This window comes from Bolinopsis microptera, chromosome 4 (genome assembly GCF_026151205.1).
Source record: "Bolinopsis microptera isolate Bmic1 chromosome 4, MBARI_Bmic_1.0, whole genome shotgun sequence".
Taxonomy (NCBI): Eukaryota; Metazoa; Ctenophora; class Tentaculata; order Lobata; family Bolinopsidae; genus Bolinopsis; species Bolinopsis microptera.
In genome coordinates, this window is record NC_087075.1 from 15,438,732 (window position 1) to 15,460,687 (window position 21,956).

Consider the following 21,956-nt stretch of genomic DNA (forward strand, 5'->3'; position numbering starts at 1 on the left):
GTAAACGATTCTTGGTTGATTTCATGGTTAAAAACTGTGATATTATTCCCTTACGTTCCATGGCAAGAAGGTGGTGGGTTGGTACAAGATCTAGTTCTGTTCCATGTTCCTGTTCCAGCATTGTGATCACAATCACACCCGCTCCAATTTCCCCAATCTGTCCAGTTTCCGTTTACTGTTTGACCTGAGATATTTTGAGTACTTAAATCTGGCAGCTGATTTATTCTTTAAATCGGCAGTCATTGGCAGAAATTGTTTATTACGGTATTGAGCTTAATTTTCATATTCAAACTACAGTAAAATGTTGAAACTTACAGCACTGATCATCACAAGTTCCATTGTTGAGCAGCTCACCAACACAGTCCCTAATATAATGATTAACAATTAAGATAAGACTGGGTAAAAGAAACTGATTTTTGGGTGGGAGAAACTGATGCAGTAAACCATTCTTGGTTGATTTCATGGTTAAAAACTGTGACATTATTCCCTTACGTTCCATAGCAAGAAGATGGTGGGTTGGTACAAGATCTAGTTCTGTTCCATTTTCCTGTTCCAGCACTGTGATCACAATCACACCTGCTCCAATTTCCCCAATCTGTCCAGTTTCCGTTTACTGTTTGACCTGAGATATTTTGAGTACTTAAATCTGGCAGCTGATTTATTCTTTAAATCGGCAGTCATTGGCAGAAATTGTTTATTACGGTATTGAGCTTAATTTTCATATTCAAACTACAGTAAAATGTTGAAACTTACAGCACTGATCATCACAAGTTCCATTGTTGAGCAGCTCACCAACACAGTCCCTAATATAATGATCAACAATTAAGATAAGATTGGGTAAAAGAAACTGATTTTTGGGTGAGAGAAACTGATGCAGTAAACGATTCTTGGTTGATTTCATGGTTAAAAACTGTGATATTATTCCCTTACGTTCCATAGCAAGAAGGTGGTGGGTTGGTACAAGATCTAGTTCTGTTCCATGTTCCTGTTCCAGTACTGTGATCACAATCACACCTGCTCCAATTTCCCCAATCTGTCCAGTCTCCGTTTACTGTTTGACCTGAGATATTTTGAGTACTTAAATCTGGCAGCTTATTTATTCTTTAAATCGACAGGCAGTGGGCAGAAATTGTTCATCATTGAGCTTAATTTTCATATTCAAACTAGAGTAGAATGTTGAAACTTACAGCACTGATCATCACAAGTTCCATTGTTGAGCAGCTCACCAACACAGTCCCTAATATAATGATTAACAATTAAGATAAGATTAGGTAAAAGAAACTGATTTTTGGTAAAAGAAACTGATGCAGTAAACGATTCTTGGTTGATTTCATGGTTAAAAACTGTGACATTGTTCCCTTACGTTCCATGGCAAGAAGATGGTGGGTTGGTACAAGATCTAGTTCTGTTCCATGTTCCTGTTCCAGCATTGTGATCACAATCACACCTGCTCCAATTTCCCCAATCTGTCCAGTTACCGTTTACTGTTTGACCTGAAAAGTTTTGAACGCTTAAATGTGTTAGCTTATTTATTCTTTAAATTGACAGGCAGTGGGCAGAAATTTTTCATCATCAAACTTAATTTTCATATTCAAACTACAGTAGAATGTTGAAACTTACAGCACTGATCATCACAAGTTCCATTGTTGAGCAGCTCACCAGCACAGTCCCTGATATAATGATTAACAATTAAGATAAGATTGGGTAAAAGAAACTGATTTTTGGGTGAGAGAAACTGATGCAGTAAACGATTCTTGGTTGATTTCATGGTTAAAAACTGTGACATTATTCCCTTACGTTCCATGGCAAGAAGGTGGTGGGTTGGTACAAGATCTAGTTCTGTTCCATGTTCCTGTTCCAGCACTGTGATCACAATCACACCTGCTCCAATTTCCCCAATCTGTCCAGTTTCCGTTTACTGTCTGACCTGAGATATTTTGAGTTCTTAAATCTGGCAGCTGATTTATTCTTTAAATCGGCAGGCATTGGGCAGAAATTGTTTATCATTGAACTTAATTTTCATATTCAAACTACAGTAGAATGTTGAAACTTACAGCACTGATCATCACAAGTTCCATTGTTGAGCAGCTCACCAACACAGTCCCTAATATAATGATTAACAATTAAGATAAGACTGGGTAAAAGAAACTGATTTTTGGGTGAGAGAAACTGATGCAGTAAACGATTCTTGGTTGATTTCATGGTCATAAACTGTGACATTATTTCCTTACGTTCCATAGCAAGCAGGTGGTGGGTTGGTACAAGATCTAGTTCTGTTCCATGTCCCTGTTCCAGCACTGTGATCACAATCACACCTGCTCCAATTTCCCCAATCTGTCCAGTTTCCGTTTACTGTCTGACCTGAGATATTTTGAGTTCTTAAATCTGGCAGCTGATTTATTCTTTAAATCGGCAGGCATTGGGCAGAAATTGTTTATCATTGAACTTAATTTTCATATTCAAACTACAGTAGAATGTTGAAACTTACAGCACTGATCATCACAAGTTCCATTGTTGAGCAGCTCACCAACACAGTCCCTAATATAATGATTAACAATTAAGATAAGACTGGGTAAAAGAAACTGATTTTTGGGTGAGAGAAACTGATGCAGTAAACGATTCTTGGTTGATTTCATGGTTAAAAATTGTGATATTATTCCCTTACGTTCCATGGCAAGAAGGTGGTGGGTTGGTACAAGATCTAGTTCTGTTCCATGTTCCTGTTCCAGCACTGTGATCACAATCACACCTGCTCCAATTTCCCCAATCTGTCCAGTTTCCGTTTACTGTTTGACCTGAGATATTTTGAGTACTTAAATCTGGCAGCTGATTTATAAATTTATTCTTGCAATTGACAGGCAGTGGGCAGAAATTGTTTAACATTGAACTTAATTTTCATATTCAAACTACAGTAGAATGTTGAAACTTACAGCACTGATCATCACAAGTTCCATTGTTGAGCAGCTCACCAACACAGTCCCTGATATAATGATCAACAATTAAGATAAGATTGGGTAAGAAAAACTGATTTTGGGTGAGAGAAACTGATGCAGTAAACGATTTTTGGTTGATTTCATGGTTAAAAATTGTGACATTATTCCCTTACGTTCCATGGCAAGAAGGTGGTGGGTTGGTACAAGATCTAGTTCTGTTCCATGTTCCTGTTCCAGTACTGTGATCACAATCACACCTGCTCCAATTTCCCCAATCTGTCCAGTTACCGTTTACTGTTTGACCTGAGATATTTTGAGTACCTAAATCTGGCAGCTGATTTATTCTTTAAATTGACAGGCAGTGGGCAGAAATTGTTTATCATCAAACTTAATTTTCATATTCAAACTACAGTAGCATGTTGAAACTTACAGCACTGATCATCACAAGTTCCATTGTTGAGCAGCTCACCAACACAGTCCCTGATATAATGATCACAATTAAGATAAGACTGGGTAAAAGAAACTGATTTTTGGGTGAGAGAAACTGATGCAGTAAACGATTCTTGGTTGATTTCATGGTCATAAACTGTGACATTATTTCCTTACGTTCCATAGCAAGCAGGTGGTGGGTTGGTACAAGATCTAGTTCTGTTCCATGTTCCTGTTCCAGCACTGTGATCACAATCACACCTGCTCCAATTTCCCCAATCTGTCCAGTTTCCGTTTACTGTTTGACCTGAGATATTTTGAGTACTTAAATCTGGCAGCTGATTTATTATTTAAATCGGAAGGCATTGGGCAGAAATTGTTTATCATTGAACTTAATTTTCATATTCAAACTAGAGTAGAATGTTGAAACTTACAGCACTGATCATCACAAGTTCCATTGTTGAGCAGCTCACCAACACAGTCCCTGATATAATGATTAACAATTAAGATAAGATTGGGTAAAAGAAACTGATTTTTGGGTGAGAGAAACTGATGCAGTAAACGATTCTTGGTTGATTTCATGGTTAAAAACGGTGACATTATTCCCTTACGTTCCATAGCAAGAAGGTGGTGGGTTGGTACAAGATCTAGTTCTGTTCCATGTTCCTGTTCCAGTACTGTGATCACAATCACACCTGCTCCAATTTCCCCAATCTGTCCAGTTACCGTTTACTGTTTGACCTGAGATATTTTGAGTACCTAAATCTCCAGATATCTGGCAGCTGATTTATTCTTTAAATCGGCAGGCATTGGGCAGAAATTGTTTATCATTGAACTTAATTTTCGTATTCAAACTACAGTAGAATGTTGAAACTTACAGCACCGATCATCACAAGTTCCATTGTTGAGCAGCTCACCAACACAGTCCCTGATATAATGATCAACAATTAAGATAAGATTGGGTAAAAGAAACTGATTTTTGGGTGAGAGAAACTGATGCAGTAAACGATTCTTGGTTGATTTCATGGTTAAAAACTGTGATATTGTTCCCTTACGTTCCATAGCAAGCAGGTGGTGGTTTGGTACAAGATCTAGTTCTGTTCCATGTTCCTGTTCCAGTACTGTGATCACAATCACACCTGCTCCAATTTCCCCAATCTGTCCAGTTACCGTTTACTGTTTGACCTGAGATATTTTGAGTACTTAAATCTGGCAGCTGATTTATTCTTTAAATCGGCAGGCATTGGGCAGAAATTGTTTATTATTGAACTTAATTTTCATATTCAAACTAGAGTAGAATGTTGAAACTTACAGCACTGATCATCACAAGTTCCATTGTTGAGCAGCTCACCAGCACAGTCCCTGATATAATGATTAACAATTAAGATAAGATCGGGTAAAAGAAACTGATTTTGGGTGAGAGAAACTGATGCAGTAAACGATTCTTGGTTGATTTCATGGTTAAAAACTGTGATATTATTCCCTTACGTTCCATGGCAAGAAGGTGGTGGGTCGGTACAAGATCTAGTTCTGTTCCATGTTCCTGTTCCAGCACTGTGATCACAATCACACCTGCTCCAATTTCCCCAATCTGTCCAGTCTCCGTTTACTGTTTGACCTGATTTAACATTTGCATGTATTTTAAGGTGTTATACATTATGCATGTATTGGTTGCTTCATGAGCTGAACGACCTATAATAAGTTCAGACTAGAAATATTATATTATTGTAGTTGATATTAATTAAGGATACCTTGCCTATTCCCCTTTTAACCCTCTAGTTGATGCAATTACTTACAACATTGACTGTCGCAGTTTCCTGTGTCGGAAGATGATCCTGAGCAGGATGACCCCCCACAGGCTGGTGAGGGGTTGTTGCAGGATCTAGTTCGGGTCCATGTTCCGGTGCCAGAGTTGTGGTTACAGGTACAGCTACCCCATCCAGCCCAGCTGCTCCATCCTCCGTTAAATGTTTGACCTGATAATATGTTTTATTGTAAACTGATTGTCCCTTTAGCAGATCTAATACAGATGGGAAAAGAATGTACATTGTGTATGAGTCAGATTTCTTAATTTTGCTCAATATGATCTGCGAACGACTGAATTGCCTATACAAAACGTCGAACATCCAGCACTAAGTAGTCTAAAACAAGATTTCAATAATCAAGCATGGGAATACAATAACTAAATTATAACTATGCCATTAAATGATACCTAGAACTTGTTTAATTCAAAATTGCCTTCATTCCTTGCTTAGTTCCCTTTCAACCCTTTCTTTGAATATACTTACAACATTGACTGTCGCAGTTTGCAGTGTCGGAAGATGATCCTGAGCAGGATGACCCCCCACAGGCTGGTGAGGGATTGTTACAGGATCTAGTTCGGGTCCTTGTTCCGGTGCCAGAGTTGTGGTTACAGGTACAGCTACCATATCCAATCCAGCTGCTCCATCCTCCATTTCTTGTCGTGCCTGTACAAGATTATTTGGGTTTTTGTCAAATGTGACCTCGTCATATTATATATTATTATTATTATATACTATTTGGTCATTCTCAATACATCTAGGAGACAGTTATCATGTCATGAAACAAATTCTTACATTTGCTGGAAAGTCTGTAGTAATGCGTTACTGCAGAATCGGAATAGAAGAATACGGGATAACTCCCTGTTCCAAAGCTTAGCCACTGTGAATATGTTAGGCAGCTAAAATAACTCCCCCGATAAAGTTGTCCTACTCGGATTCCACTACAGTAAATATTTAGGTAGTTCGAATCTCTACTGAATTTCCAGGTTCTGGTATAGGTGCTTGGTACAGGAACATTGGTAAACGTTACATCCGTGTCACAACCAGAGCTAGTTCCTGATGCGTGAATATCTACTGTCATGGTTGAACTGGACGAGCTCAAATACCATTCAAGGGCTATCCAACCTGATCCATACTTAAAATGGATATCAAACTGGCCACCATCACTTCCACTTGCTTGAACTTCCAAATCATAATTGTTGAAGTCCACATAAATCAGATTGCTATCTCCTTTGTATATCGTGTTCCAGGTTAAACCTGTGGCAGAGCTCAATTATTAGTTATTCATAATTGTAAATTTCTTCTTAGATGAAGGAAGTGCTTGAATATTGCATTGGTGTGCCTTTATCGTATCATTAACGAAAATATATGAAGATATGAACGCCGAACTGGTTTCAAATAAAACTGCCATAGAAAAATAGAAACATATTTCTGCACCTGTGAAGTGAAGCTACTGATCTAGCTAAAGTAAATACTTATATTATTTTTTCAAGTGAAGACTTCATGTTATCTAGGTAGGTTATCTAGGTACTCACATTGCTCTGCTCCCATCAACAAAAGAATTACACCCAGGAGAAATTTATCACTCATGATAATTTGCCAAGATTTGGTATCTGATCTATTCTTAAGTATTCTTAGTTGAATCCATGGACAACGTATAAAAGTCTGGACAAAATTGACAAGTTAAAAACGGACCAAAGATAAAAGTGTTAAATAACATTCAACAAATCATCTGCATTTCATTCTCAAAACGAAAACACAATTCTTGACAGAAAATCCAAAAAACCACGTTGAGAAATAAGATTGAAAGGAAGTACCCTCAACTAATACTATTTACGTTTATTGAATCTTCCATTAATAAAATATACCTAAAACATCTGTACATGGTATTGAATGGAAAGAGTTCTTGATAATGCTATTCTCGATTGAAAATTTAAGTACAAAATCAAGACTATGAAACATGGTTCAAAACTATTTCTAGCTCAGACAACAACAAAGAAATAAAGAAACATATGAGAGCCAGAAGTCAGAAATCGACCTGTGCTAGGGCCGGGCGCGGGTATCATGGAATGATCAAGCGTCACAGATCAGGTCCAACAGATCACATGAATTCCATTCACGCCTATATTTCAGATGATTTTATATCTCAGTCAGCTGAGTGAATCATATCTTCATTTCATTGGTCAATATCGGCATGAAGTGAACTCACAACTATGGTTTGTGCAAATTATCAGATGCATAATCGAAATTTTCTCTAAATACGTCAAATTTTGAATTTCTGTTTCCTACTTAGGATGGATATGAGAATATAGCCCTACTCAAAGTCAAATAGATCCAGGGAGATATTTGATATTCTACTTAAGTTAACGATGCCTGGCCACATTTTAGGAATGGGCACAGTCACATCTTACATTTAATTCACAATTTTACGGTTATTTACTAAGAGCTGATCGTAGGAAGTCTATATAAGTTAGAACGTGTCAATTGGACATCTTTGTCCACTGAAAGTTAGAAAAGTGATGGAATAAATTCTAACTAGTCATTTAAATTGAGCAGAAATTAGTTTGACTTTGTAACCGATCTTTTCTCACTGTCAACATTGGAATCAAAATTTCCCAAAAAGTGATTACGTAATATGTGAACGACCCCTAAGACTTCGAAATTCAAGAATCTTCTAATTAGAGACCACAGCAAGAATGATATTGCTGCTCTAAAACAATTTCTTTCGAAACCAGTAATTTCAACCAATATTAGACTCAAACAATGTAAATGAGGCTGCTGATGGGCACACACTACTATTACAGTCAACTTTGTCAAACCAATTAAATGGACACAGCCACTGTATCCATAAACCTTCCAAAGAATTGTTGGCAAATATCAAACTGAAGAATAAACCACAAATTTAAATGACTCAGTTTTAATAAGCTTTCCTCTGGCCAAACTAACTTACTAACTGTTAGACTTCAATAACTGTTTTTTTCCCCCGTTCAAATAACTGCTTCAGTGCGTTCCAGACCTTTTGGTTAAAAAAAAATATATTTCAATATCAGTTATTATATAATGTAAAGTATGATTATTATTCTTAAAACATCTGCATATTTTAAAAGAATCCTAACCGAACCTACCTTAACTAGGAGATGAGTCAAATAAAGCAGCGGTTAACAAGATGGGTACATCAGCCTGCAGATCAGAGGTGCAAGAGTTACATATTCTTCACCACTGTAGGGTCGTTTATTGCTCGAGCTGTCCAGTTCGGGAAACTGCCCTACTTCAGCGATAAAACTAACTTTCTTAATCAGGTCCGTCTGAAATGAGAGATTTTATTGTTAACTATTTTAGTTATCTGGTTATAGATTATGGTAAAGTGGATTTAAGAACATATTTCATGGGATTTTAGTTTGTTATTTAATTTTATAGTCCAAGAAATGAGTCATAAGGGGGGGGGGGGGGGGGGGGGGGGGGGGGTTGCAACGACCATTAATGTCAGTAGATGGAATTTTGTCAAAACTGACATTGTCATTAATGGTCATTAATGGTCATTAATGGTCATTAAATAATTGAAATCTTGGAAGCAGCATGTCCAATAACTGTATCAATGGGAAAGTTTAATAAGCTATTGGAAACAGAAAAAATCCTCGGTTTAAATGGAGACCTGGACGATTCACTGAAGTTAACCACTGCCCATACCCAGGGAAAAACATTATTCCCAAAGCGATGGAATAAGCACCAAGATAAAGGTGAAATCGTGGAGCAGGGAAGCACAATTAAGATGAATAAGCTTCTAGACAGCATGAAAAGGGGTTCAAAATCGGGTGAGTTGCTGTTCTCCTCATCTTCTGGGTACAAAAAGTCCTACTTGAATAGTGACAGTGATTTAATTCGTGCGAAGGCCAACCGTGTTTTCCGAACTGTACCCTGGTGATGATGAAAGAGAAGAGGAATCAGATAATGAGTCAGATTTCGTCGCACCAGATAGTGAAAGTGAAGACAAGGATCTTCATGACTTAGTTACTATAAAAAACAAGAAAATGAACAAAAACACCGCTATTATGAAGTTCTGTAATTTTGGTAAGACGATATTTGGAAATAAAAGTCGGAGATCGAAATTTTTTGGTACCGGCTGTTTCGAGGGATATGTGCCATACCAACCGGGCTGCAAAAGTTCTTCTAAGCCCTGTCAACGTCGAACAATTCGAAAGGGCGACTCATTAAGTGCTACCTTTGTTCCAAAAAAGGCTAAACGTCCCCTTCGTTGCCTCGGTACCATCTTATCAATGAGTGTCTCTGCTTCAAAAAAGGGCGACTGCAGATCTAGACGAATTCCTGCCGCATCAATTCGTCCCTATCATGATGACAGTGCTCGATTTTGGGTCAAAACTGCCAAAGACAGAGTATTGAACTGTAAACGAATTGTTCTATCTAATCCTAGGAAAAGATCAGCTTTTTTGTTGTTCGATTCAGACTGATGACGATGTATTTCATGAAGTGCTAAAGTTGGATAAGTTCATCTACTGTGTAATTACTATATAATCGACTAGCATAATGATTTGGCTAAAATATAAATCTTGATATGATATAAGAACGGGAACGAAGTATTTAATTTTAATACCCGTGTTATTATTATTTTATTATTGATTGTTATTTTACTATTGATACGATCTGATACTCCTAAATTGCCCTTTGAATTATTATTATTGATAACTATAAGTCACCAACTGTTATCTGGTTTAAATCCCGTGGCCGCAAAATTTGTTCTTCATTACATTCGAACTTAATAAATGTAATCCCTAACTCACTCTGGAATCCACTCAAGTGATATTCTGGAAGGTCTGCCTAACCACGGAAGATTCTATTCTAAGTTTTCTCTTTTGAATCTCTAATTGTAAATGTAAAATAATAACATATACTTGTAGTTAGTTTACCTAAGGTAGGGTCTAAGTGATGCAGGCGTCCGTCCTTTTCGCTCTAAGAAGTGCCGGAAAAAAACATGACCATTAATGTCAGTAGATGAAATTTTGACAAAACTGACATTGTCATTAATGGTCATTAATGGTCATTAATGGTCATTAATGGTCATTAATGGTCATTAATGGTCATTAATGGTCGTTGCAACCCCCCCGTCATAAGCACATTTTACAGGATAAAACATAGATGAATCGATAAAAATTAGATTAAATCCATTAAATTGAACACATTACAATTATGGTGGTAACTAGGTGGTAACTAGGTGGTAACTACATTACCATTATACTTAAATCAATAACTATTAATTACCTCACAGGTGTTTGTTAAGCAATGTTGGGCGTGGACACTACTGCTGATAACACTAATTACTCTTCTTAGAGTGATATTGGATAAATTACCCCTCAGAAAAGTGTATATAGTTACTCTTAGGCTTATGTTTGGAACTTTATTCTGGTTAGTTTTACTTAAGAACTGTAATAGTTTAATATATTGTGGCCAGTATTTCAAACTGACTGATTAATTTTGTATTTGGGCCGCCTGTTATAAGAGGCCTCTTGTAGCCGGTGGGCCCGACATGATACGACATATCTCGACACGTCGGGGTTTGTCGGGGTTTGTCAGGGTTTGTCGGGATTCGTTAATAATGGATGAAAAGTGATTAGAAGTTGCCTAAAGAAGATTGATCAATGGGGTTGTGTGTTTTTTTAATTTTTTAATTTTTAAAAAGTTCCATTTTTTTATTTTTATTTTTTTTAAAGTTCCATTTTTTTTTTTTCTTTTAAATATTTTTTTAATCCCATGGAGGCCTCATGTAGCCGGTGGGCCTCATGTAGCCGGTGGGCCCGACATGATACGACATATCTCGACACGTCGGGGATATGTCGGGGTTTGTCGGGGTTAGTCGAGCCTGGAGGCTACATGAGGCCTTATAAGATAAAAATTAGGTCAGAATATGGGTGTACCAAAATCTGAAAATTTATCTACTCACTCTGTAACGAAATTTCGACTTTTAATTACTCAAAAACGGATTGATTTCTCACTATTTTCTTTGGCAGATATGTAAATCGTAGGTTTGTAAAGCCTTAGAAACATAATTCAACCAATATAATAATGAACCTGTTTTCTTGGACATTTTTCGGAGAAAATGTGTAAAATTGTCACACCGTAACATTCTATAGTTTTGAAATATGCCCATAAATAAGGCAATACCTGTACAGGGACATCTGCCGATTTTGGTACTTCTCATTCATAAATTTATAATGTGACCTAATTCGTGGCGTTAGGCCAAACGCATACCAAAAACCAGCCAAGCCAAGTATTTTAATTGATATTAGATAAGCCCCAATATTGTGTGGAATAAGACTTTCCCAGGTATATTGGTATACGACCCTGGTCATTAGAAAAGTTCGCACGAGATGGACCACGTTTTTCCCAATTTAACTTTAGAAGATTGTCACAGCAAGAACTTTTAACATTATATCTGTTTAAGATCTAAGGCATATGATATTTCACACGTCTATATTTCAACTAATTGAGTTTCGGTTAATAAAATTTTTGAAGCATTTAGTCGAGGGCAAATTGAGGCTAACGAGTAATTTTCATTCTTTTCCTAATGACAGCTTCCAAGCATGCAATAAAAGTTTAAACGTGTTCAATCGATATATAATATAGTGTGTTTTTTATTTACCCTTTTCATATTTTACACCTTTACACCACATATCTCCCAGGTATTCGATGACAACGATAATAGATGGTTTGAAAGATAACATGGGTAAGTGCACTGCAGGGGAGGGAGAGTATAATACCCGACTGCTCTGTGTTACTGAGGGGGGCTCTTGGAAATACGTCATGGATATCTCAGGTAACCATTTGTTGTTGTTTTTTAATTGGTCAATATTTGTTGTATAAATTATGTTATTTGGTCAAAATCTTTATTTGTCTTCTATTCTGCTTGTTGTCTTCCCTACTGTAAAATCTAAGATGTATCAAGTTTTATTTCTCGATCGATTTACCCTGACTTTGCATACTTGCATATATTTTGCAAGTTTGCATGGCTATTCGGTTATTAGAAACAATGCAAATGATTATATCAAAACGGTTATCTCACAGGTCACATGTTCATGATGGTATTTTGCAATCTTTTCATCACCAAAACTCTCGACGAAATCAACCAGCAGCAAGATAAAGGTATTCACTATTATAATTTACCCTAATTTAACCTTCAAATACAATCCTGTCACTCCTTATTTGGGAATCACGTGGTTTTACCTTCAAATACCTCTGGTTTTGTCTCCGTCTGGACACAATTGTTCATTGTTGAGTGGACTAATGATATTCTGCTGACATCTTAAATACTCTGTTATTTCGCGACACTCAGAGCCTGCCTTTGTACATGTTATCCGACAATCCACAACTTGATAATCCATCCATCGATGTGTAATGCATAAAGTTGTGTAATGCACGGTTAACGCATAAAGTTGTGTAATGCACGGTTAACGCATAAAGTTGTGTAATGCACGGTTAACGCATAAAGTTGTGTAATGCACGGTTAACGCATAAAGTTGTGTAATGCACGGTTAACGCATAAAGTTGTGTAATGCACGGTTAACGCATAAAGTTGTGTAATGCACGGTTAACGCATAAAGTTGTGTAATGCACGGTTAACGCATAAAGTTGTGTAATGCACGGTTAACGCATAAAGTTGTGTAATGCACGGTTAACGCATAAAGTTGTGTAATGCACGGTTAACGCATAAAGTTGTGTAATGCACGGTTAACGCATAAAGTTGTGTAATGCACGGTTAACGCATAAAGTTGTCTAATGCACGGTTAACGCATAAAGTTGTGTAATGCACGGTTAACGCATAAAATTGTGTAATGCACGGTTAACGCATAAAGTTGTGTAATGCACGGTTAACGCATAAAGTTGTGTAATGCACGGTTAACGCATAAAGTTGTGTAATGCACGGTTAACGCATAAAGTTGTGTAATGCACGGTTAACGCATAAAGTTGTGTAATGCACGGTTAACGCATAAAGTTGTGTAATGCACGGTTAACGCATAAAGTTGTGTAATGCACGGTTAACGCATAAAGTTGTGTAATGCACGGTTAACGCATAAAGTTGTGTAATGCACGGTTAACGCATAAAGTTGTGTAATGCACGGTTAACGCATAAAGTTGTGTAATGCACGGTTAACGCATAAAGTTGTGTAATGCACGGTTAACGCATAAAGTTGTGTAATGCACGGTTAACGCATAAAGTTGTGTAATGCACGGTTAACGCATAAAGTTGTGTAATGCACGGTTAACGCATAAAGTTGTGTAATGCACGGTTAACGCATAAAGTTGTGTAATGCACGGTTAACGCATAAAGTTGTGTAATGCACGGTTAACGCATAAAGTTGTGTAATGCACGGTTAACGCATAAAGTTGTGTAATGCACGGTTAACGCATAAAGTTGTGTAATGCACGGTTAACGCATAAAGTTGTGTAATGCACGGTTAACGCATAAAGTTGTGTAATGCACGGTTAACGCATAAAGTTGTGTAATGCACGGTTAACGCATAAAGTTGTGTAATGCACGGTTAACGCATAAAGTTGTGTAATGCACGGTTAACGCATAAAGTTGTGTAATGCACGGTTAACGCATAAAGTTGTGTAATGCACGGTTAACGCATAAAGTTGTGTAATGCACGGTTAACGCATAAAGTTGTGTAATGCACGGTTAACGCATAAAGTTGTGTAATGCACGGTTAACGCATAAAGTTGTGTAATGCACGGTTAACGCATAAAGTTGTGTAATGCACGGTTAACGCATAAAGTTGTGTAATGCACGGTTAACGCATAAAGTTGTGTAATGCACGGTTAACGCATAAAGTTGTGTAATGCACGGTTAACGCATAAAGTTGTGTAATGCACGGTTAACGCATAAAGTTGTGTAATGCACGGTTAACGCATAAAGTTGTGTAATGCACGGTTAACGCATAAAGTTGCTGTTCAGCTGGCTGCCCGACCTTGGGGAATGAGTGATATGACCACCATATAGTATCAAGTAATGAACATGCAAGCTTGAAGCACCGTGGGAAATAAGAGAAGCTGACACTTAAGGGGTTCACCCAGATTTTTTTGTGAAATTTAATTTCGTGATAGCAATTGATCAAAAAACTAGGGCCTGTGACCGAACTTTTAAGGGAGTTCCGGTGCCCGCGGGACAGCCACGCCCATGGCTGTCCCGCGGGTACCGGAACTCCCAATTATGCCAAATCACCTTAACAATAACATGCTCAAAACCCTGATATTAGGTGCTCTACTTGTAGCTAGTGGTCCCCTGAACTCGTATATGAATTTTCATCAAGATTGGAAAAAAATTACTGAGTTATGAGCCAAAAACCATATGCCCATATTTGGGCATACGCTCCAAATTTGATCGATTTTGGCCCATAGATTGGTCAAATATCAATATTTTTGAATGAAACCACCTATATAAGGTAAGTTTAAACTACACATTGTCTATGATTATCAGCTCAATATCTACCTAACTATGCACCCGGAGTCCGGAACCCCCTCAAAAGTTCGGTCACGGCCCTAGTTTGTTGATCAATTGCTATCACGAAATCAAATTTCACAACAAAAGTTATCATGTAACATGTTGTTACCTGTTTCAGATCCACTACAACTACCCCACGTGATATTACACTATATTGTTACCTGTTTCAGATCCACTACAACTAGCCCACGTGATATTACACTATATTGTTACCTTTTTCAGATCCACTACAACTAGCCCACGTGATATTACACGCGGTCTGCAGACTATTTGTTATCCTGTTTGATATCATGATGGTGTTTACCATCCTTTACTGGCACTCGCCCCCCGAGAAGATACTGGGCACTTTAACTGGTGTTCTGGGATACTTCTTACTCTTTAAACAGTTGTCTAGCTTTATTCCTACTAATTGGGTGTAATTAGCTTTATTCCTACTAATTGGGTGTAATTAGCTTTATTCCTACTAATTGGGTGTAATTAGCTTTATTCCTACTAATTGGGTGTAATTAGCTTTATTCCTACTAATTGGGTGTAATTAGCTTTATTCCTACTAATTGGGTGTAATTAGCTTTATTCCTACTAATTGGGTGTAATTAGCTTTATTCCTACTAATTGGGTGTAATTAGTTGATCCGTGGTGTTTTTGTTATTATATTTAAAATTGAGCTAAATTATTGGTTTATTTCATTTAGTTTAGAAGAAATAATATAGTTTCATAACCAGAGCATCTATTTTATAAACAACAAGGTATTTAGGTTTGTAAAACCTGTTACAACAAATTCTTCAGTTTTCTCTATTTCATCATGACCTGTGTGTTGAAAGCCTGTATTTATTACGCTCAGTTCCCCTTACCTCAGAGCACGTAGTGATGTACTGCTTTTCAAGGGTACGTGCTTGTACGTATACTAGTAACACACTCTAGATATAGGTGGGAGACGTAGCTTTCTACACCATTATCTTATGTGTGATAATGATAATATACTCCTTTATAAAACTATCTTTCCCGGTATGTAACTCTGATTTTTCTCCTATTGAACGTGAGGTGGAGTGTGCTTGTGTTGATTTGTGTACTGTTGAACATGTTGATATGTGTAATGTGTACTGTTGAACATGTTGATATGTTTACTGTTGAACATGTTGATATGTGTAGTGTGTACTGTTGAACATGTTGAACTACGTGTTTCACTTACCATTCTAGTCAAGTAGCTACTATAACATAATAATAGGGATAATAATATGTGACGTGAGACGGTAATTTGAGACAGTGATTTGCCTTACGTCTAGTACGTAGGGGTTTTTGTTTTGGCTTTTGGATGTTATTACGATACTCTTCTTTAAGCTTATGACTTCTATCTTATTATCATATCCTAGCGCTAGTGTATATTATGGTATAGTTTAATCATTATCTAAGTTTATCTGGGCAAATATGTATTTTTCATAGTTTATGCAAGTTTTTTAGTTTTTATAATTTAGGTTTTTGCGTTTAAGTTTAATAAGAGTGGGCTATTTTATTTTCCTTAGTTATTACAGTGGGTAACTTGAACTTTTTATTCTAGTGAGACCTAGTGGTTTTACAATTTTATTGTACAGATTGAGATATGAAACTGTTAATTTTACTTGCTTCACGATAAGAATCAAGAACATCTGTCAGTAGAATAATACAGCATCTTGATTTCACCTAAGGTAATTAATTATTTAATTAATTAACCAAAGGTAATTACGATTTTTCATAGATTTCAGTGCTGTCCTGACTTTCAACTTTACAATAACCTCCTCTCACTAATTAGCTAAATATTCTTATAATCAATCAATTAACTTTTAATGTCTGAAAGGATGGTGGTGACTACAAGTGAACAGATTGAGCATGACGAAATGCAATACCTAAATCTCATACAGACTATCATAGCTAAAGGTACGTGTATTTGGAGATCTTAACTGAGTAAAATGTACTTTGTTTAAGAACACTGTCCATTTAATACTTTAACACTACACTACACTGCACTATACTACACTACACTACACTACACTACACTACACTACACTACACTACACTACACTACACTACACTACACTACACTACACTACACTACACTACACTACACTACACTACACTACACTACACTACACTAAACTACACTACACTACACTTCACTTCACTACACTACACTACACTACACTACACTACACTACACTACACTACACTACACTAAACTACACTACACTACACTACACTACACTACACTACACTACACTACACTACACTACACTACACTACACTACACTACACTACACTACACTACACTACACTACACTACACTAAACTACACTACACTACACTTCACTACACTACACTACACTACACTACACTACACTACACTACACTACACTACACTACACTATACTACACTACACTACACTACACTGTAGTAAATAATTGTACCAGTGTACTTGTAATCAGAGGGCATATTGTTCAAGTTTTATAGTGTGGTGTATGTTTGTCCCAAGTAAAACAATTAGCAGGCAGTGAACACTTTTTCTATGACATTGGAATGTAATTATTATTATTTTGATAATAATGAAGTGGCGTGAGACAAAGTTTTAATACAAGGGGTTCATAGTACCATGAATGTACGATGTACAAAGTACAATGTACAATGTACATACTAGTATCTATCAAACTACGTGAAATTTAGAGCGGGTTTTTCACTCTATCTATGTCTCTGACTCACTTTCACACTCTCACCCACCTAAAGGAAATTGCCGCGGTAAATCGGGGTTTGCCTTTTGCCGTAAATGGGGGTGTTGCTTTATTCAAAAGTTCAAAGAGCATTTATGTAGTGTACTGTAAACGTGTCCCGAGTCAAAACACTGTTATATTGCTCATTTTAATAACCCTAATAAGTCATTATTTATTAGCTTATTTGTATCTGTAGTTCATTAATCATCACCTACCACTACAATAATGGGCTGGTACTGTTCTGAAGAAAGTTACCACAATCCAACATGTAGTTTTTAAATGATACTTTCTTATCCATGCTTGTGAAACTATCGTCACTATCACAGTGTTAACTATCGTCACTATCGTCACTATCACAGAATACAATATTGAATATAATCATATATTTTGTATGTTATGAGTTTTAAGAAGATGGAAACAAATAACATTTTATAAGCGTGTGTGTGTAAAATACCGGAATACAAATTGAACTCACACTTTTGAGTACTTCAGTCTCATGTTTCAAATAACAACTTCCTTCTTTTAAAAGCGTAACACATAGTGACGCATAGTTTTATACTTATAGCAGTTACTTTAGCTATATTCTAGCTATATCTAGCTATATTCTAGCTATATCCAGCTATATATTTAGCTATATCTAGCTATATATTTAGGTATATCTAGCTATATATTTAGCTATATCTAGCTACATCTAGCTATATATTTAGCTATATCTAGCTATATAATAAGTTATATCTAGTTATATCTAGCTACATCTAGCTATATATTTAGCTATATCTAGCTTTATATCTAGCTATATTTAGCTATATATTTAGCTATGCAATTAAAAGGCTTTTTTTTTGAAAATTACTATCGCTTCCTAATAACCTGATAAATTCCACAGTTAATTTCGACTTTAAACGATTTAACGCAACAGCATGGCACTTATTTCAACACTTAAAAGCTTAAATAGTAAATACATTCCGTAGGTAATATTAATTTTAACAGATTGTTCCAAGTCACCTACACCAATCAATAGTACTGAATATTTTAAATGTTTCGCTTTACTAACAGCATAGTAAAGTAGTAACCATGGTAAAGGTATGCGGGTAGATAGACACAACAGCAGAGTTATTTTTTGTAATCATTAGCTTATAACAAAATGCCTTTCTGAATTCTGATAGCATCGCGTTTAAACCAATCACGAAGCTGCATTACAATCACGTGACTGCTATGCACCAATCACTAAGCTGCATTATAACCACGTGACTGATATGCACCAATCACTAAGCTGTATTACAACCACGTGACTGATATGCACCAATAACTAAGCTGCATTACAACCACGTGACTGATATGAACCAATCACGAAGCTGCATTACAACCACGTGACTAATAACAATTAACCTCTCCAGGAAACAAGAAGGAGGATAGAACAGGAACAGGTACAATATCCCAGTTCGGGGCCCAGATGAGATTCTCACTGCGGGACCAGTTCCCCCTGTTAACCACTAAACGTGTGTTTTGGAGGGGAGTGGCAGAGGAGTTGCTGTGGTTTGTTGCAGGTTTTTATACGTGTTCTTTGTATATAACTGTGTATATATCTGTGTGTGTGCGTGCGTGCGTACGTGCGTGCGTGCGTGCGTGCGTGCGTGCGTGCGTGCGTGCGTGCGTGTGTGTTACGGTGATGTTACGGTGATGTTACGGTGATGATAAAAATGTGATGCATTTTGATCCTTATTTTCCAGTATACATGTTTAAGTTTACTACACGATTACACGATTTTTTACACGATTAGAAAATTTATTTGTTATACTGGAATAATAACAATTTTAAAATATAAAATAAATCACTTCCCTCTGAAGTAGAACAGATGATGGGAGAGCTTCAAACATGGCGATGGAGGGAAGCGGTGTCTCACCGCTGGGAGGTAAATTAATACCCGTATCGCGATGGTAAAATTTTATGATATGAGATCTCAAGTAAAAAATAACACAAAAAATAAAAAGTGAATGTTGTCAGTGTAGTGAAATCGGAGGCAACATTAATAAAGACGTATACACTTAAACCGTTACAACTATAGTCCCTATCTTGTTTTAAATACTCACAATAAAATACACACAAAAAACACACAAACGTCCCCAAAACATTAACTTCAATTTATATTTCCCTAGTTGAAATTAACTTATTTTATGAAATTGATACATTCGAGAAGATATCGTGATTACATGGTAGCCATCCATGATCCCCATTTAGCCCTAGGTTTTGTATATGAAGCAAATGGTTCTTAAATCTCTTTTTAAAAAGTGAAATTGACAAAATATGATACGGTACATCATGATCAAGGAGATAATTTAAAATTTTGGATGCATTAAAAACAAAATTACTATTCTTGGTCTTAGACATTGAGAATTTAGGATATAGCAGTCTGCATGATCTACTTGACTTGCTAAACCGGCGATAAACATCAATAGGAATTTGTTCTTTAAGTAGCCTCATTGCAATACATCCAGTCTCGACTAAATAACATGCTGAATTGCTGCATTTACTTGCATATGTTTCCTTGCACTTACTGCTAGCTTCAGTCGTGGAAGTTGATTAAAAGCTCTGTGACTTCAGTACAGTAATGAGTAATCTAAACCTTCCACTTTAAGTACATTAGACTGAAGTATGTGCCACTATATCTAGCAAAGACAATATTGTATGGCTTCAGGATATGACCCATACCATGTACATTGTACATTGTATACATTGTATGGTCAAGTTCGGAGACAACCTGTACATTTTTTACTTTTTTAGAAGTGTGTGGTGGAGCCAGCTCAACACAGAATGAAACTCCCTGATTATATGGCTGACAAGACATTTTTCAGGACTTTCTCTGAGTAAAAAAAAATAATTAAAAGGTTGAACGGTTGAGCAGATACAGGTGGTATTAAACAAACCCTTAAAAGGTGGAGATTTAAGGTGGAGACTGGCTCTGGTTGAAGAAACTTTTGATTAAGGTGGAAAAGGTTATTGGTAACACATACTACATCAAATTTGCAATCTGATGGTTTTATCAATATTTTATTTAAGTGCTCAACCGAGGTGGAGAAATTAAATGCACTTTTCAAAGCTGCTCAACCGGGGGTGGAGAAAGGTTTAGAGAGTTCTAGGTTAACTAGAAAGTTGCGTCTCGGCCTTTTCTACTTCCCGTTAAATTTTGTTTTTTCCATTGACGCTCAGCAGGGTGGAGATCTTTCATTAAGAAACAGTAAAAAGCCTGTCAAACATGCCTAAATTCATTGGTTTTATCACTAATTCTAATCTGCTCTGTTAACTGCTACTGTAGGGGATCATAAAACTGTTACCCCTTCTGTCTTAAAGCAAAGTGTTCTAGCAAATGAAAAAACTATCAAAGTTGTGAAAAGGTGCTCAACAAGGTGGAGAAATTGTTGATTAAACATTAAAACATTAAAAAATGCATTAAAACTGGCCCCACCGGGTTGAGTTAAGCTTTGGCAGTTGATTTCTGGAAGAAATAACATTGGGTGACCCTTTAGCATGTATACAACTCATCAAACTAGCCATCAACCACTCAACCGCGGTGGAGAACCTTGAATTCTGAGGTCAAATTTACACCCAAATTTGCCAAATTTGAGTCTCCACCTATGTTGAGTGTACTTTTCAGCAAGGATGCCTTGTAATATGAGTTGGTAGATGATTTAGAATCATTGGTATTGCAAATGGACTGCCACAGTCACTCTACAGCTCCTAAACTACAGAATAACAGATTTTGAACTGCATGTTATGCTGTCTCCACCTCGGTTGAGCCGATTCTGAGGATCCTATTCTATGAAATATGATTGGTATAACCCATAATATTAAATATTAGGACTTTGGAGCAATTAAAAAGCATGAGAGGGTTAGTTCTAGTCACTTATATTAGCTCATGTAGTCAGTGAGCTGCTCCACCTGTGTTGAGCAGACAAACCTGCTCAACCGGCACTTTTTGAGTACCCACCTGTCTTACGTAACTTTAAATTGTGAAATTTGGAGTAAATATTTTTTTCATAAGTGATTTACAGCTCCTTTATTTTTGTAATTTTCAGGTGGCCACTGTCTCCACCAAGGTTGAGTTATTAAAATTTTGAACCCAGATATCATTATAGAAAGGTTAGGAGTATAATATCTGAAGAGCCTGTACCCCTTGGACTGTCAGAGGAATTATAATTAATTTTACCGTTTATGGCAGTGAAATGAGTGTAATTAGTGACTGATCTTATGTACAGGTTGTCTCCGAACTTGACCGTATACACAGTTGTACGCTAGTCACTAAAAAGTTCAGCACGCAGACAATGATATGCATTGTGACGTCTTGAGTGAAAAATCTTAATTTGCAAGCATCCAATGAATATTAAACATCACAATTAAAATTCCTGGACGATGTAAATACCATTGGCGTGTAAGGGTTGATTTTGGAGGGCTTCGCTGGCATTGTTGGTGACATTTGAGTGCCGTAATATATATCTCGGTGTGGATGTAGTGTAGCTTGTCAAGGTGCCAATATTTCACGCATGCATGCTA

The 21,956-nt window shown here is 36.7% G+C and overlaps 1 protein-coding gene and 2 long non-coding RNA genes across 3 annotated transcripts in view; 2 read left to right on the forward strand and 1 right to left on the reverse strand.

Moving 5' to 3' along the window:
* Positions 1–18,950, forward strand: part of LOC134814251 (uncharacterized) — a 46,777-nt gene extending 27,827 nt beyond the window's left edge. Inside the window, exons 2-3 of the long non-coding RNA XR_010160130.1 lie at positions 16,507–16,586; positions 18,806–18,950. This is a non-coding gene — a long non-coding RNA (uncharacterized LOC134814251). The remainder of the gene's footprint in view (positions 1–16,506; positions 16,587–18,805) is intronic.
* LOC134813690 (uncharacterized) lies at positions 4,895–6,780 on the reverse strand. The gene is made up of 5 exons (XM_063821534.1): positions 6,700–6,780; positions 5,960–6,421; positions 5,651–5,830; positions 5,159–5,338; positions 4,895–4,980 (listed from the first exon to the last, which is right to left on the reverse strand). Exons 3-5 carry the CDS (start codon positions 5,816–5,818, stop codon positions 4,969–4,971), a joined length of 360 nt encoding a protein of 119 aa, XP_063677604.1. The 5' UTR covers positions 5,819–5,830; positions 5,960–6,421; positions 6,700–6,780; the 3' UTR covers positions 4,895–4,968.
* On the forward strand, positions 11,926–16,219 carry LOC134814252 (uncharacterized). Its single transcript, XR_010160131.1, has 3 exons — positions 11,926–11,990; positions 12,239–12,316; positions 14,898–16,219. It is a non-coding gene; the product is annotated as an uncharacterized LOC134814252 (long non-coding RNA).
* Positions 18,951–21,956: the final 3,006 nt, after the last annotated feature.

What these genes read in the sequence shown, in the direction of transcription:
- LOC134813690 (XM_063821534.1), bottom strand. Translation starts at nt 5,818, where the DNA reads ATGGAGGATGGAGCAGCTGGATTGGATATGGTAGCTGTACCTGTAACC. An exon ending in AAACTGCGACAGTCAATGTT is followed by an intron (nt 5,339 to 5,650) that starts GTAAGTATATTC and finishes ACATATTATCAG; the next exon opens with GTCAAACATTTAACGGAGGA.